The sequence below is a fragment of the Polypterus senegalus genome, chromosome 13 (assembly GCF_016835505.1).
Source record: "Polypterus senegalus isolate Bchr_013 chromosome 13, ASM1683550v1, whole genome shotgun sequence".
Lineage (NCBI taxonomy): Eukaryota > Metazoa > Chordata > Cladistia > Polypteriformes > Polypteridae > Polypterus > Polypterus senegalus.
The window spans coordinates 20,378,890-20,394,005 of record NC_053166.1 but is presented as its reverse complement, the minus strand read 5'-3'; the positions used below and the strand labels follow the sequence as shown (position 1 = coordinate 20,394,005).

The window sequence follows — 15,116 nt, the reverse complement described above, 5'->3', positions numbered from 1 at the left end:
CCCTGCTTATTTCAGCAGGACAATGCGAAGCCACATTCTGCATGTGTTACAACAGCGTGGCTTCGTAGTAAAAGAGTGCCTGCAGTCCTGACCTGTCTCCCATTGAAAATGTGTGGCGCATTATGAAGCGCAAAATACGACAATGCAGACCCCGTATTGTTGAGCAACTGAAGTTGTACATCAAGCAAGAATGGGAAAGAATTCCACCTACACAGCTTCAACAATTAGTGTCCTCAGTTCCCAAACACTTATTGAATGCTGTTAAAAGGAAAGGAGATATAACACAGTGGTAAACATGCCCCTGTCCCAGCTTTTTTGGAACGTGTTGCAGGCATGAAATTCAAAATAAGTGAAGATTTGCAAAACAACAATAAAGTTTATCAGTTTGAACATTCGATATCTTGTCTTTGTAGTGTATTCAATTGAATATAGGTTGAAAAGGATTTGCAAATCATTGTATTCTGTTTTTATTTACGTTTTACACAACGTCCCAACTTCATTGGAATTGGGGTTGTAATTAATTCTTGGCTAGAGCATGTTTGGCCATAAAATGGGACTTGCAGAGGTGTTACATTATAACAAATATGTAGCGGGTGCCACATGTGCCATTGTTTCGTTAGCAGTTTGCTGCTCCGTCGGGTGCATTGCAGGGAAAGTGGACACTGCAAATACACCTTTAAGGGGGACGCCATAACACGGTCAGGACAGTTGGTGCTGAAGACTTTAAAAAATGGAAAAGAAGGGGAGAAAGGGAAACATCTTGTGGTGGAGCAAAGGGAAGCGATGAGGTAGCGCCAAGAAAAATACCTGCTGGAAAAAGTTTTTTTTTTTGTTCACTCAGCAACACAAGGGAGACGCGTCTCTGAAGACGGACTCTTTTTTCTTTGGTTTCGCTGACAATTCTTTAGACTGGTAGGACTGAACTTTTTTGATATCGGCTTGACGGCCGGCGTATTCCGGTGGGCTTCCTCTTTGTCATAAACAGTAAAGACAGTTAACCTATATGGACAAACTGATTTCTCCTACTCATGAACATCTCGCTCCTAAACCAGGGAAGATGGTGTTGATTGTTATGTATTTGTTTATTTGTTTGTTTTTTAGTCTATATGTAAAATATATATGTGTCATTTTTTTGTCTCTTCTCAATTTTGTGATATGGCTTGTAGTTTAATGCGGAGCTGGGACATGTGGTGAGGGGTTAAATAAAAGGACGAGCATTGGTCACGTTGCCCCGATAGATTTTCGATATTTAACTGCTTTGCTCCAGCAGTCTTCTAATTGTGCGGCAACCTGAGGGTTAGTTGTTCTCCTGGGGCAGTGGTACAAATGTGAAGGAATTACAGAAGTGAAAAGTAAAATTTATTACAGCGAGTGGCTATTGCAGATATCAGGCGAATGTGGCACTTTGATGGTAAATTATAGGGAGAGCAAAGTTTCAAAGTCACAAACCAGGGCACTTGTAGCATGAAGTCCATTCTCATTTGTTCAATGCCTGCTTTATCTCATCGTCATCAGAGAGGGAAATTCTTTCACAAATGAAGATGTAGGATTCCATGCAGTGCTTGAGGTGTAATCAGTTCAGTTTGTTGTACAGGTGGTGTTATTCCAGTTCTGCATTTGCCTGATGCACCTCCACCAGTGCCCATTAGGCCAGCTACAGGGCCATCATTTAGTGATGTTTCACCCCTATCGAGTACAATTTCCTATGGTGGTGGCAGTGCCCACTCCCTATAGCTGGCCTCACCAGCCACAACCAGTAGCTGGCCTACTCCTCCTCCTCTGCCAGCTCTTTAATGGCCTTCTGGAAGTTGGTACCAGTCATACCCATAGCCCGCATGAGCCAGATTACTGATTTACCCATAAAGCCCCTGCATCTACCCTCTACTGGGTAGATGGAAGTCACTCAGCCTGCCTCTTTGCACTCTGCTGCCAACTTCAGGCGTTGCACTCTTATGCTACTGGTAGCCCCTTTCTCCCAGGGGATGGTAAATTCGATGATAAGGACTCTTCTGGCAGCAGTGCACCACATTACAGTGTATGGTCTTAATGGAGTTTGAGTGATTTCTGATGGAAAAACCAGATGCTTATCCAAATCCAACCTCAACTCCCATGCTTTCTTGGGGGTCAACACTCACTGCTGTTTTTGGTCAAGTTTCACCTTGTTTAACAAATACAATGTCAGGCTGATGGAGTTCTGAAGTATTAGTTGGCACCACCCTGCACCTTACTAATAGCTCAGCTAACTTCCTCAACACTAGGTTAGGGCGCCACCTATAGCGCCCCACATTCAACCTCGCATCCCAACAGGATGTGCTGGAAACCTGCGTTACTGTTATTACACAGTGGGCACTTCTCCTCACTCCCAGACCACAGAGCGAGGTTTCGTGGACAAGGGAGAGTGTCATACGTGGTGGCCCTTATCTGGAAGCTCAGCCATGCATGTGGTGTCCTCCAGATGTCTGCTCAACTGACAGCTCTAGTTGTATAAGGCCTCCCATCATGTCCATGCTCCATACTGGCCCTGAGACTCTGCCTTAATGAGGTAGCACTCATGTTTCACCAGTGTAACCTTCTCCACAACCATCATCTTTCTCTGTTCCTATGTGGCCTTACTCCATACCAGTGTAGGTTCTCCTCCACCCAGTCCTACTCGGCTGTATTGCACTTTCCTCAGGACTTTTAGTTGTTGTGCAACTTAGTGATGGCAAGGCCACCATCACTCATGCCCTTCACTTGCATCCTGTGCCAACATGTACAGTACTTCTATATTCCTTATCAGGTGATCCCTGGATTCCCTCAGTTCTAGCACCAGACAAGTTTTCTCCCATTTGTATCCAAGGCTCACTACCTTGAGAGGGCATTCTTGCTAAAGAGACCTGTGTAGTTGAAGTAATGGGGGGCGGCCAAGCCACTTCCTTATGTAACAGCTAACTATTCTGGTAACTATTCATGGTACCTTGCTCACTTGAGTGGCTAGTAAAGTGCGTACTGATAACACAACACCTTTTATTTCCCTGGAAGCTGACAGCTGCCAGTCTTTGCCAGCCCTTCTGACAATTGTTTCTGTGCCAACTTCAACCTGTTTGTCCAACAAGTGTATATTGTCTCCCCAGACTTCTGATAGGTTGCTCTACCAGCCGTGGGATTTCTTCACCTCCAATGACAAACACAACGTTATCCTTTTTAATGCCCTTCATGCTCGATAGGTTTCGAGACTTGGATGACTTGATCTTCATCCTCGGTCATGTAGTCAGGTCATCAAGACGTTTCAGCAGACTTGTTGTACAAGGGGCTATCTGGAAGATACTTGTGTTGTCGTCCATATGACTTCTAAGAGGAGGAGGCCTATCATTGGATGGAAATCTCATGCCTCTTACTAGCTGTCTAGCTCCAATGAGCATTAGAGAAATGGGGCATGCCATACAAATGCCAACTTTCAGTTGTTGCCATGTGGTCATAAAGCCCCTTATAGCAAATAAATGGCAGTGCTGTGAATTGTGGGACCTTCTCAAGCTTTATAATGCACTGGTGAGACCTCATCTGGAGTGCTGTGTGCAGTTTTGGTCTCCAGTTTTCAAAAAAGACATAGCAGCACTAGAAAAGGTCCAGAGAAGAGTGACTAGGCTGATTCCAGGGCTACAAGGGATGAGTTATGAGGAAAGATTAAAAGAGCTGAGCTTTTACAGTTTAAGCAAAAGAAGATTAAGAGGAGACCTGATTGAAGTGTTTAAAATTATGAAGGGAAATAGTCTAGTGGATGGAGACTGTTATTTTAAAATGAGTTCATCAAGAACACGGGGACATAGTTGGAAACTTGTTAAGGGTAAATTTCACACAAACATTAATAGGTTTTTCTATACACAAAGAGAGATAGACACTTGGAATAAGCTACCAAGTAGTGTGGTAGACAGTAAGACGTTAGGGACTTTCAAAACTCGACTTGAACCCAACTTTTTTGGGAGAAATAAGTGGATAAGACAGGCTTTGTTGTGCTGAATGGCCTGTTCTCATCTAGATTGTTCTAATGTTCTAAACACAGGTACACGTGTGCCTTTCTAAATGATGTGCAGTCAAGTCAATTGGCCACAGGTAGTCTCTAAACAAGTTCTCAACACGTCTCAAGGAGAATGAAAGCAATCAGGCGGCACAGTTTGGAGTTTTACAGCAAAGTATAGGAATACTTCTATGAATGAGAGACTTCAGCTTTTGATTTTTATTAAATTTGCAACGGGCTACTGAATGTAGATCGGTGGTCAAAAATAGCAAATTTACCAATTTAAAACAGTTCTACAACACAATGAAATGTGCAGCAAGTGAAGGGGTCTGAATACCTTGTGAATCCACCATATTTTATGAACCATTAAAGAGTGAAAATGAGCTTGAAATTAATGCCAGCACCATCAATGACAAAGCAGGAGCCAGCCCTGGTCTGGATGCCAGTTTCTCATAAGGTGTTCTCACCACACTCTTACAAACTCCAGTTTCGAGACGCAGGATCAACCTACACACAGATTTGCGATCTAAAAAGAAACTGCGGCACGTGATGAAAATCCACACATGTTTACTGGGCTGTGAATTGAACCCAGCTGCCCAGAGCTCTGTGAGGGAGCAACGCAAACCGTCCCGCTGCCCCTCTACAAAGTACACGAGTCTATAGCACTTCCTCGGGTCATCATTTAGTATTTATTTTATCTAGTACCTTTCACATAGCACACTACATTAAGGCACTGTACAAAGCAAACAAGGTTCAGTTCTCACTTTTAATCAGTCTTTATTTTATATAGCGCCTTTAAGAGCAAGCACCATCCTAAAGTGCTTTACAAAGCAGAACAGATTATGTCAACTCTACGTTCACCTTTTACAGCCCATGGAGGAGGGAAAGCCGTTCTTGCTTGCTTGACAGTCACAGCCAGACACTCGCAGAGCCTGGGAAGCTGGGAAATCTTTTAGAAGAGTCTGGCCGCATCAAGATATAACACAATTTCATGGTCCGGTGATTGTCCAGTTGGAAGGACAATTGTGCCAGGATCATTTGAACAATTTACTTCTCTTTGACCATCGGGGCCAGCATTGTGTGTTGTCAGTGGATTCCCTCTGCAGTTCTTTCTGGGCTCTCTTGTCTTGACTGTTTATGACCTTTGATGAAAGTGGTGCAATGTGACCTGGGAGGACGTGATGACCAAAATATTCTTTCCATGCAGTCCACTTCCCCTTGGGCCCTTACAGTGGACACTACGAGCCACTGATCATCAGCTGTCATGAAGTCCAGTACCTTAATACAAATAATACTCATCTAACTCTTTAAGTCCACAATCACACATTCACATTGTTAAATAGCCTTCTCTGATCTATTAGGTCTTCTTTTTTTTAATAAGGAATCTGTAGGGACTTTGATGCAGGAATGGACACATATCTGAACTATTCAAGTTTATCTAATCATCCACAGCAGATAAAAATGACTTCTCGTTCAGTCACTGAGCAATTCCAAACCGACAAGGCTGTCAGGGTCTCCGTCACGTCTCTCCATCTACCCTCTCGCCCTGTGTCTTACGTCACTGGGGTGTCGACACGGCTGCTTGCTTGTTTTTGAAAGTCTCAAAAAATGCCAGCATACCCTTCTTCATACTGGAAGTTGCAAACTTTGGTGAGGAACTGCCCCGGGTGCTGGGCAGGAACCCTGAGCTGTCCATGGATGTGGCCCGCTTCACCTTAGGCTCAGCATGGGATATCTTGGACCGCACTGGTGGGGTCTGGGCCACTAAGCATTTCTGATACTGCACCTGCCACAAGAGGAAAATAAAAAAGTAAGACGCTATACACAAAGAATGTAATGACACCTTTCTCAATGATTGCTGAGAAGGTCAGGATACACTACAACTGTTTATAGAAATACTAGGGTGCTTATCCCCTGCTCGCTTCACTCACCAATCCCCCAGGGCCTGCACCATGTGCCAGCCACTTTGCATCTCTGCTGCTCGAGTTGTGAAAAAGGGGGGCTGAACGCACCCCAAGGAGATGTGGTCGCTCCTCTGAAACCCCCTCTTAAACTCTGATGCAGTGGGAAACTATATTTCAAATAGTTTTATTTTACCTCCACTTTGCTCGATCAGCTGCTGGATTACTGCTGCTGCTGCTGCCGTCATGCGTGATTTGCATCTCGCATGGCACTTCAAACATTTAAAAGCCTGTACAGCAGCTGTCCTACTCTTTGTCTTTTATTTCTGGCCCATGGCATGGTTAAATCTCTTTGCACAAAGCCTCGTCTCACGGGACGTGAGTTCTTGATATTTTTTAGTTTATAATTTAAAAACGGAATAAGAATCTGAAAATCTAACAACATCACATTAAAGCGCGATAAATTCTGAAAAGAATGACACCAAACATATATATGTAGGTTTTAAAATAAGCCTGATTTAAAGTGTGACATAAAAACATCACATAAAATCGTTGCGCAAAATCGTTGCACTTTTAGGCTTAGGATTTTATATAGAGAGAGATTTACAGGCTAAGTGACATGTTCAGTGTCATACAGGGAGTCACAGGCCTAAGCTGAATCCCTGTTAAGGTGTAGCTGTAAGCTTAGGAATATGCAGCTGGTCCGGATAATGCAGATCACAGCTTGTGCACCTAAAGGATTGGTCTGTGATAAGGAGGTGAGCAATGCTGAAACACTGCAAGGATTAGTCCTGTCACCTGACCTGTCTGACCTGTATACCTCAAGCTAGAAATATAGCAGCAGGTCACGTCACTTGTAGAAAATCTTAGGTGATTTTGCTTTAATGGGGTGTACTGACAAGGGGGATGAGACAGAGAATAGGAGTCAAGTGGAGAACTTTGAAAACTGTTTGAAACTTAACATTAGCAAAAACAGATATCTGATTACTACTGCACCAAAGGGTCTCAATGTCTGGTCACTATTTCAGGGAGCAGATGTAGAGGTGGTGAACTCCTACAAGTACTTGGATGTCCACATCAATAATAAGCTGCATTGCTCTAGTAATACAAAGGAACTATAGAAGAAAAGGCAGGAAAGATTCTTTTCTTTTAGGAGACTGCGATCCTTTAATATGGGTAGTGAAGACCCTTTATATTTGCTATAACTCTGTGATGGCCATTGTTATTTTCCTACGCTGTGGCATGCTGGGCCAGTAAGACCGCTTCAGAAGAGGTCTACTAAATCAACAGCGTGATAAATAAGCTGGCTCAGTTATAGGACACAGTCCTGACCTGCAGATCATAAGGGGGAGGGGGGACAGCTGCACAGGTTATCTAACGAACAGTTGGTTGGCAGAATAATAAGCTTGGCCAAGGGTGCAAAATAACCTAGCTTGGTACTGGATAGAGGTATAAGTGAAGGAGAAAATGAAGACAAACCTGCATGTCATTAGGAACAGTGCAGCACATCCCATCTCTGACACATCAGCATTGAGGAATTTTAGACAATGAAATACTCAGCAGAAGTATGTTAAGAACATAACAATGTTAATACTGAATGCCTTTAGAATCTATCTATCTATATATCTATCTATCTATCTATCTATCTATTTATCTATCTATCTATCTATCTATCTATCTATCTATCTATCTATCTATCTATCTATCTATCTATCTATCTATCTATCTATCTAGTATTGCCTTTTATACAATATAATCTATCTATCTATCTAGTATTGCCTTTTTTACAATGTAACGCATCTATCTATCTATCTATCTATCTATCTATCTATCTATCTATCTATCTATCTATCTATCTATCTATCTAGTATTGCCTTTTTTACAATGTAACGCATTTTTCTATCTATCTATCTATCTATCTATCTATCTATCTATCTATCTATCTATCTATCTATCTATCTATCTATCTATCTATCTATCGGTCAACCTGTGCTTAGAAAGTCTTTGATAACCTGTACTGATATGTTACAATATGAATGAATACTATTAATTGTACAAACTCGCCTTTCCAATTTTGAGTAGCAGGACATATCCCTTCAAATTTCATCCATCCACCCTCCAAAACCATGTTGTTCTACGTAGGATCATGCAGAGATGAAAGCTTTAGCGATAGCACTGGACATGAGACAGGATCCAGCCATGGATGAGATGGCACTCTATCAGTTTCACACATGTTTATACACTCAACAAGTTTCACACATACAGATGGGTAATGAAGAGTTGGACTTTAGCAACCTAAACATCTTGGCTCGATGTTGTTTTGGACAGTCTTAGTAAACAGGATGAATGAGCTTGTTGGGTTGAGTGGTCTGTTCTCATCACAATTTTCGAATGGTCTAATGTTCAGTTTTCACCAGTCAATTTTACATTTTCAGAATCTATACATTGTTCTCTTCTCCTGCTAAATGACTCTTAGGCTGGAGAAGTCTGTAAATTTTTACCTTGAAGATGACCCCCTTTAAGCTTTTCCAATGCTGTTTCTGTCATGGTATCTACGTACATAAACACAGGAAATTCTAGTTTCTGTAGTACATTTTGCCTGAAGAAGGGGCCTTAGCTGCTTCTAAAGCTTGCATATTGTAATCTGATCAGTTAGCCAATAAAAGGTGTTGCTTTGCTTGGCTTCTCATTACATGTACACCTCATAATACTTCATTTTTGAATCTATCTATCTATCTATCTATCTATCTATCTATCTATCTATCTATCTGTCTGTCTGTCTGTCTGTCTGTCTGTCTATTTGTCTGTCTGTCTGTCTGTCTCTTTACCAAAACCATATATATGTGGTTAGGTACTACTACAGCACTATCCAGTTTTAAATTATGGTATCACATGAGCAGTGTCTATTCATGCCTTTTGTCTTTCTCAGCATAGCATTGCGACCAGATGCTGGTCTGAGTACCTCCAGTCACAACATTCAATTCTCTCCTCTTACCATACAAGCGGCCTGAACAGCTTCTGAAATGCTCCCCGCGTCTGGATCACACCAGAAGACATGACACTCAAAACGCTGGCGTCCAGCATCCACAATTACTGCAAATGTGTGTGTGTCCTTTCCTATTCCTAGGAAAGTCAGGTAGCGCACTTGGCATTCCCAGAAAGGGTCATCTCCATCCTATTACAAAGAACAGACACAGATAGAGAAAAAAAAAAACAATAAAGTGAAGAACAACTTTTTTGATTAAAGAGGGTCACTCAATAGACACTTCAAAATGGTGGCAAAGTTCGATGACTGTGGATTATGCAAGTACTCAAGCACCTTATATAACTTTCATTTGATTGCAAGCAGACAAACAGACAGGTAGATGTTGCTGTAGCCATCTCTAACAAGTTGTGTGACAGCATATTATTGCGAGTGTCTCTATCTGTATCAAGCTGAACAAAAGAATGTATTCATCTAAGTGAGTAAAAAGAGAGTCAATAATATCTGCCTTTTTATACGCCTTGTTAGAGACAACTATGAAAATCTCAATATATCTGTTTATTAGGTTGCCAATGCTGTAATTCAAAATGCCAAAAGGGAGAGGCCTCAAAAAAAGTTCCATACACCAGGTCAGGGCCATCCCTAGCCCTCACCCCTAGGCCCAGCAGCCTGTCCTAAACTCTAAGGATTGGTTTTGGCCTACATGGGCCTAAGAAGAGTCTGTTTCAGAGACAGGATTGTGTCAAGGCACAGATCTGGGGAATGCAACAGAAAAAAATACAGTAGTACTGATGGATCCCAAAAGCACAGTGGCTTCCAGAATTCTTAAATGGAAGATGTTTGGAACAAACAGGACTCTTCCTAAAGCTGGCTTCCTGGCCAGCTTGGGAGAGATTCCATGGTAAGACAGGTGACTAAGCACCTAATGGCCACTCTGACTAAACTCCAAAGACCCTGTGTGCAGATGGGAGAAATTACCAGAAGGACAACCAGCACATCAACAATCCACTGCTCTGGGAAAAAGCTTCTCCTGAGTAAAAGACACTTGAAAGCATGCGTGGAGTTTGCAGAAAGGTACCTTTTCGACTGTTAGAAATCAGATTCTCTGGTCTGATGAAAACAAAATTGAACTGGTAGGCCTCAGTTGTAAGCATCATGTCTTGAGTAATCCAAGCACCACTCATCACCTGCACAATAGCATTCCAGTGGTGAAGCCTGGTGGTGGCAGCTTCAGGCTGTGGGGTTTGCTTTGCAGTGGAAGGGACTGGAAGACTAGTCAAGGTTGATGCCAAGCTAAATGGAGCAAAGTACAGAAATATCCTTAATGAAAATCTGCTTCAGAGTGCTCTGGACCCCAGATTGGATGGAAGGATCACTTCCCAACAGAACAATGACCCTAATCAGAAAGACAACCCAACAGTGGCTTAAGGACAACTCTGGGAATGTCATTGAGTTATCCAGTCAAAGCCTGGACTTGAACCGAATCAAACATCTCTGGAGGGAGCTGAAAATATCTGTCCATCAACAGCCTCTATTCAAACTTGACAGATCATGTGATGATCTCCAAAGAAGAATAGCAGAAAATCCCCAAATGCAGGTGTGTAAAGCTTATTGTGTCACATCTGAGAAGACTTCAGGCTGGAATGGCTGCCAAAGGGGCTTCAACAAAGTACTGAGTAAAGGGTCTGAATACTTCAAAGAGATATCCATCCATCCATCCATCTCTTATCCAACCCGCTATATCCTAACTACAGGGTCACGGGGGTCTGCTGGAGCCAATCCCAGCCAACACAGGGTGCAAGGCAGGAAACAAACCCCGGGCAGGGCACACACACACACGCACACGCACACACACACACACACACCAATCACACACTAGGGACAAATTAGAATCGCCAATGCACCTAACCTGCATGTCTTTGGATTGTGGGAGGAAACCTGAGGACCCGGAGGAAACCCACGCAGACACGGGGAGACAAAGGGATATCTCAGTTTTTCAATTTTTTTTAACAAACTTTGTAAAAATTTCCATAATACTGTTCCTGCTTTGTCATTTCAGTATATTGATTGTTGTCTGATGAGGAAAAAAAAATAATTTAAATCAGTGGTCCAGTGACCCAGTTTTGTCTTTTAAAATCGATTGATGACACACTAGAAGATATTGCAAAACTGCTTCCTTGGTGAAAGCTCACTTAGAAACCTGTCACGAAGCCCTGCCGATCGCTTAGGTAAACTGGTCGCAAACCAACGATGACAACTTGTGACCAACCGATGGTAACCCAGGTCTGATCTAGAGATTAAGAAGCCCTGATTTCATTGATTTTAGTACATGGCTACAAGATCGGGAAATGTGAAAAAGGGAAGGGGTCTGAGTACTTTCTGAAGGCACATGTACTGTTATATGTGTGTTAGTGGTAGCAGCAGAGATATCTACTGATAAGCTTGCCCAAGAGTTTAAAGTAAAGCTGCTTAGAGGTGACATCAGTGAGATATCATAATGACATTTGAGGCACTTTACTAGCAGCCTCATCATACCTTTGTGGCAGGACTGGGAGTCAGGAAGTCCCCTGGCCTTTATGAGCAGGAGGCCCTTATTTCAGAAACAACATTGTGATTTATATTTGCAGTTGCTACCTTAAACAGGAAATGGCCACCCCCTGAAGACATTTGTGTCACTGTTGTTTTTTCCGGAGGGTCAGTGTGGAAAATTCAGTACAGTACCTCTCCTTTCCATAATGATAAGACAGTGTCCGAGACGTGAATGGTAATGGGTTCCCATTCAGATCGCTCTGATGAACTCATGACATTTTCAATCGCTCTGTTCAGCACTTCCATTCCTAAAAAAGGATTTTAGAGAAACACAGAACAGTGTCTTAATAAACCTTAAACAGATATGCTGAAAGGTTGCACGGTCTGTTACAGTGAAGTAATTGGATGTGTTTTATCTATGCAGAACATAGATCTTGTGTTTTTCTCCCCCTACACATGAAATATGACATCAGATTTTTAAAACAACACTACTTGAATCAAATTCTTATATATTACAGTCAATCAGGTAATAAAATTATTACCCTTGGCATATAAGGCATTGATAAAGTAGCTGATCTATCTATTGTGACAGATTAGGGCTGTATTGCTCCCTTGAACCCCTGTCCAAGACTCCAGACACCAGATAAAAGTCCAAATGATGACTTTATTTAATTGCCACAGTGCACAAAGCACCCTCTCCTCCACTAAATTCATAAACCAAACAATAATCACTACAAATACAATCCTCCGACTCCCAGACACGTGGCCAGCCTTCCACCCAGCTCAGCTCGCTGTCTGGGAGCTCCCACAGTCCTTTTATCCTCCCTGACCCGGAAGTGTTCCCAAACCCCAGTCCATGTGATTCTTTATCACTTCTGGGTCAGGTACAAGTCCTTCTTCTCACCCCAGAACCACGTCGCTCTTCCTATAACGCACTTCCGGGTTATAGGGCACGAATGATTCTTTGGTCCTCCCTGCAGCTCCCTCTTGTGGCCCCTGTGGTATCCAGCATGGTCGTGTATAAAAACTACATAGTCCATGACTCCCTGCTGGTCTTTGGAGCACCTCCATACTGCTGGGAGGACTCCATCTGGTGGCCTGGGGGTATTGGCCAGGATGACAAGCTGGCCACAGACCACACTATCTATCTATCTATCTATCTATCTATCTATCTATCTATCTATCTATCTATCTATCTATCTATCATGCTATCTATCTATCTATCTATCTATCTATCATGCCTGTCATTTCTATCTATCTATCTATCTATCTATCATTATATAATGCCTTTCATTTCTATCTATCTATCTATCTATCATTATATAATGCCTTTCATTTCTATCTATCTATCTATCCAACCCGCTGAATCCAAACACAGGGTCACGGGGGTCTGCTGGAGCCAATCCCAGGCAGGGTGCCAACCCACCACAGGACACACACACACACACACACTCTAGGGACAATTCAGAATCGCCAATCCACCTAACCTGCATGTCTTTGGACTGAGGGAGGAAACCCACACAGACACGGGGAGAACATGCAAACTCCACACAGGGAGGACCCAGGAAGTGAACCTGGGTCTCCTAACTGCGCGGCAGCAGCGCTACCACTGTGCCACCGTGCCACCCCTATCTATCTATTTCCTTGAATTATTTAAATATCATTTTTCATATGACATCACTAATTCTTTTTTGTTTTTGGTTTTGTTTTGTCATTGTAGTTATGGAATACGGTACTGTGAAAAAGCGATTGCACCCTGTCTAATGATTTTTTCCCTTTTTAATACATGTGGACATATTCTGAATTGATCTTCATTTAAACAGTACCTATTGGTAAAGGTGACAGAATATAATAAACGTCATTCCACATTTACATTTTTTAGTCCATTGTATAATTAAATATTAATATTAATATAAATATTAAACAATAATGCAAATTTAATTTGTGGAAAAGGTAAGTTCACTCCTCCATTTATATGAAGATTTATGTGAAGGACAATAACACTCTCTCTGAATGTCAGCAAGACTAAGGAGATGGTCGTTGATTTCAGGACTTTAAAGCATATTGGCCAGTTACCCATTTTCAGGGCCTGCTTCATTTAGAAGAACCCCCAGTTCATGACAATACACTGCTATCTCAAAACAACAGCATTTTTAGTTGAATAGCATGCCAGGCTGCTGAAAGTCCCCAATTCAAGTGAAAGACTTGCACTTTACACAGGATATGTCAGCTCAGGCCAGGCTGAAATACCCTTCTAGTTATAAAAATCCCTAACCACAAAATGACTTGGACATTCTGTAAACAGCCAACCACCTGGGATACAAAACAAATATTTTCACACAATCTTTGCCAGTCAAGATAATGAGGAATATACCAAGGGTCTCTGTATGCTTGGTGGTCCAGCAGACTGACAGTTTTGTGTTCAAAATTCTTGTATTTTGTGTTGTTTAGTTTTGGTCCTTCTTCTGTTTGCAGTTTTATTAAACTATATCACTCCTTTTGTTCGTTTGCTTTAATTTTACTTTTCAAATGTGTTTCTGTTTTATTTTGTGTTTAGAATTTAATTGAAGTATTCTGTTTACTCATTAGTTTACTTTATATATATTTTTTTGGGGGTTTTGAATTTTAAAAAATAGATTTTTTCATAATTTGTTTTCAAATGAATTAATTATGTAGGACAGTTTTCTGGAGTTAGTTCTCTTCCAATTTAGCCACCACTAAAAAATTTTAGTACTCAAAGGTTGCTCTTTGATGGTTTGTGAGACTTAAAAGAGATTATCATTTATGGTTCATTTAAGAATCATGTTTGTCAGAGAAGTTTCTGCTAAAATCCCTTAGGAGGGTAGCTTTAGGCAACAAAGGACACATGAGATACAACCGATTTAAAAGTATTCAAAATTGAGAATTGTGTTCGAAAAGCATTTTATATTTTGTGAGATTTCTTTCTAGTCTTGTTTTAATCTCCTTTGACACTCCATAAATTGTATTTATTTTTGGACCAATGCTTTTTAACCAAGATGACCTCTAACATTTGAGACACAATCAGTTACATATCTTTTGCTCTTCCAAATAGAGCACAGGTATATGTAGTGATTAGGTCATAGTCACATGGTGTCAGCAGTGGGATTTGAACCCACAACCTCAGGATTTGAGGTCCAATGTCTTAATCACTTTACCTCACTGCATGTCACTATGATCTAATTGGAGAACAGCAGTATAAATTCGAGAAACTAATAATATTATTCATTTATACAGTTTTCTAATCATAGTTTTATCACCATAAACAACTGTCTGTACATTTTATAATATTAGGGGGCTCTGCTCCCTGCTCACTTTGCTCACCAATCCCCGGGCGGGCGCTACTAGCCACTTCACAGATCTGCCACTCACGAATGGGGAAGCAAATGTACAATTTAAACAGATTGTTATTTCCATGGGAATTGTTACATATGCATAATAGAACTATTTTACATTACAGAGAGTAATTAACCATAGTAAAAAATAGTAAAATGTAATAAATTGAAAAAAAATTATGCTTCATGTTGCATTAGAGGTATTCGTAGTGTTATACGTTTCGTTCTGTTTGACTTTGAAATTAACACACAAATACCTTTTAAACTTTAACTGTAAAACGTCAGTAAAAACAATATTTGGAATTAACTTTTCATCAATATTGCATTGAATTTTGATTCCGTGTTTGGATTTATAT

At 41.3% G+C, this 15,116-nt stretch overlaps 1 protein-coding gene across 1 annotated transcript in view; it reads right to left on the bottom strand.

Annotated features, from left to right (window-relative positions):
- Positions 1-4,664: 4,664 nt before the first annotated feature.
- apbb3 (amyloid beta (A4) precursor protein-binding, family B, member 3) overlaps positions 4,665-15,116 on the bottom strand; it is a 93,560-nt gene continuing 83,108 nt past the window's right edge. The window contains exons 11-13 of the mRNA XM_039775286.1: positions 11,600-11,715; positions 8,891-9,070; positions 4,665-5,780 (exon numbers count right to left, since the gene is read on the bottom strand). Coding sequence (XP_039631220.1) covers positions 5,553-5,780; positions 8,891-9,070; positions 11,600-11,715 — 524 coding nt within the window. The 3' untranslated portion in view covers positions 4,665-5,552. The remainder of the gene's footprint in view (positions 5,781-8,890; positions 9,071-11,599; positions 11,716-15,116) is intronic.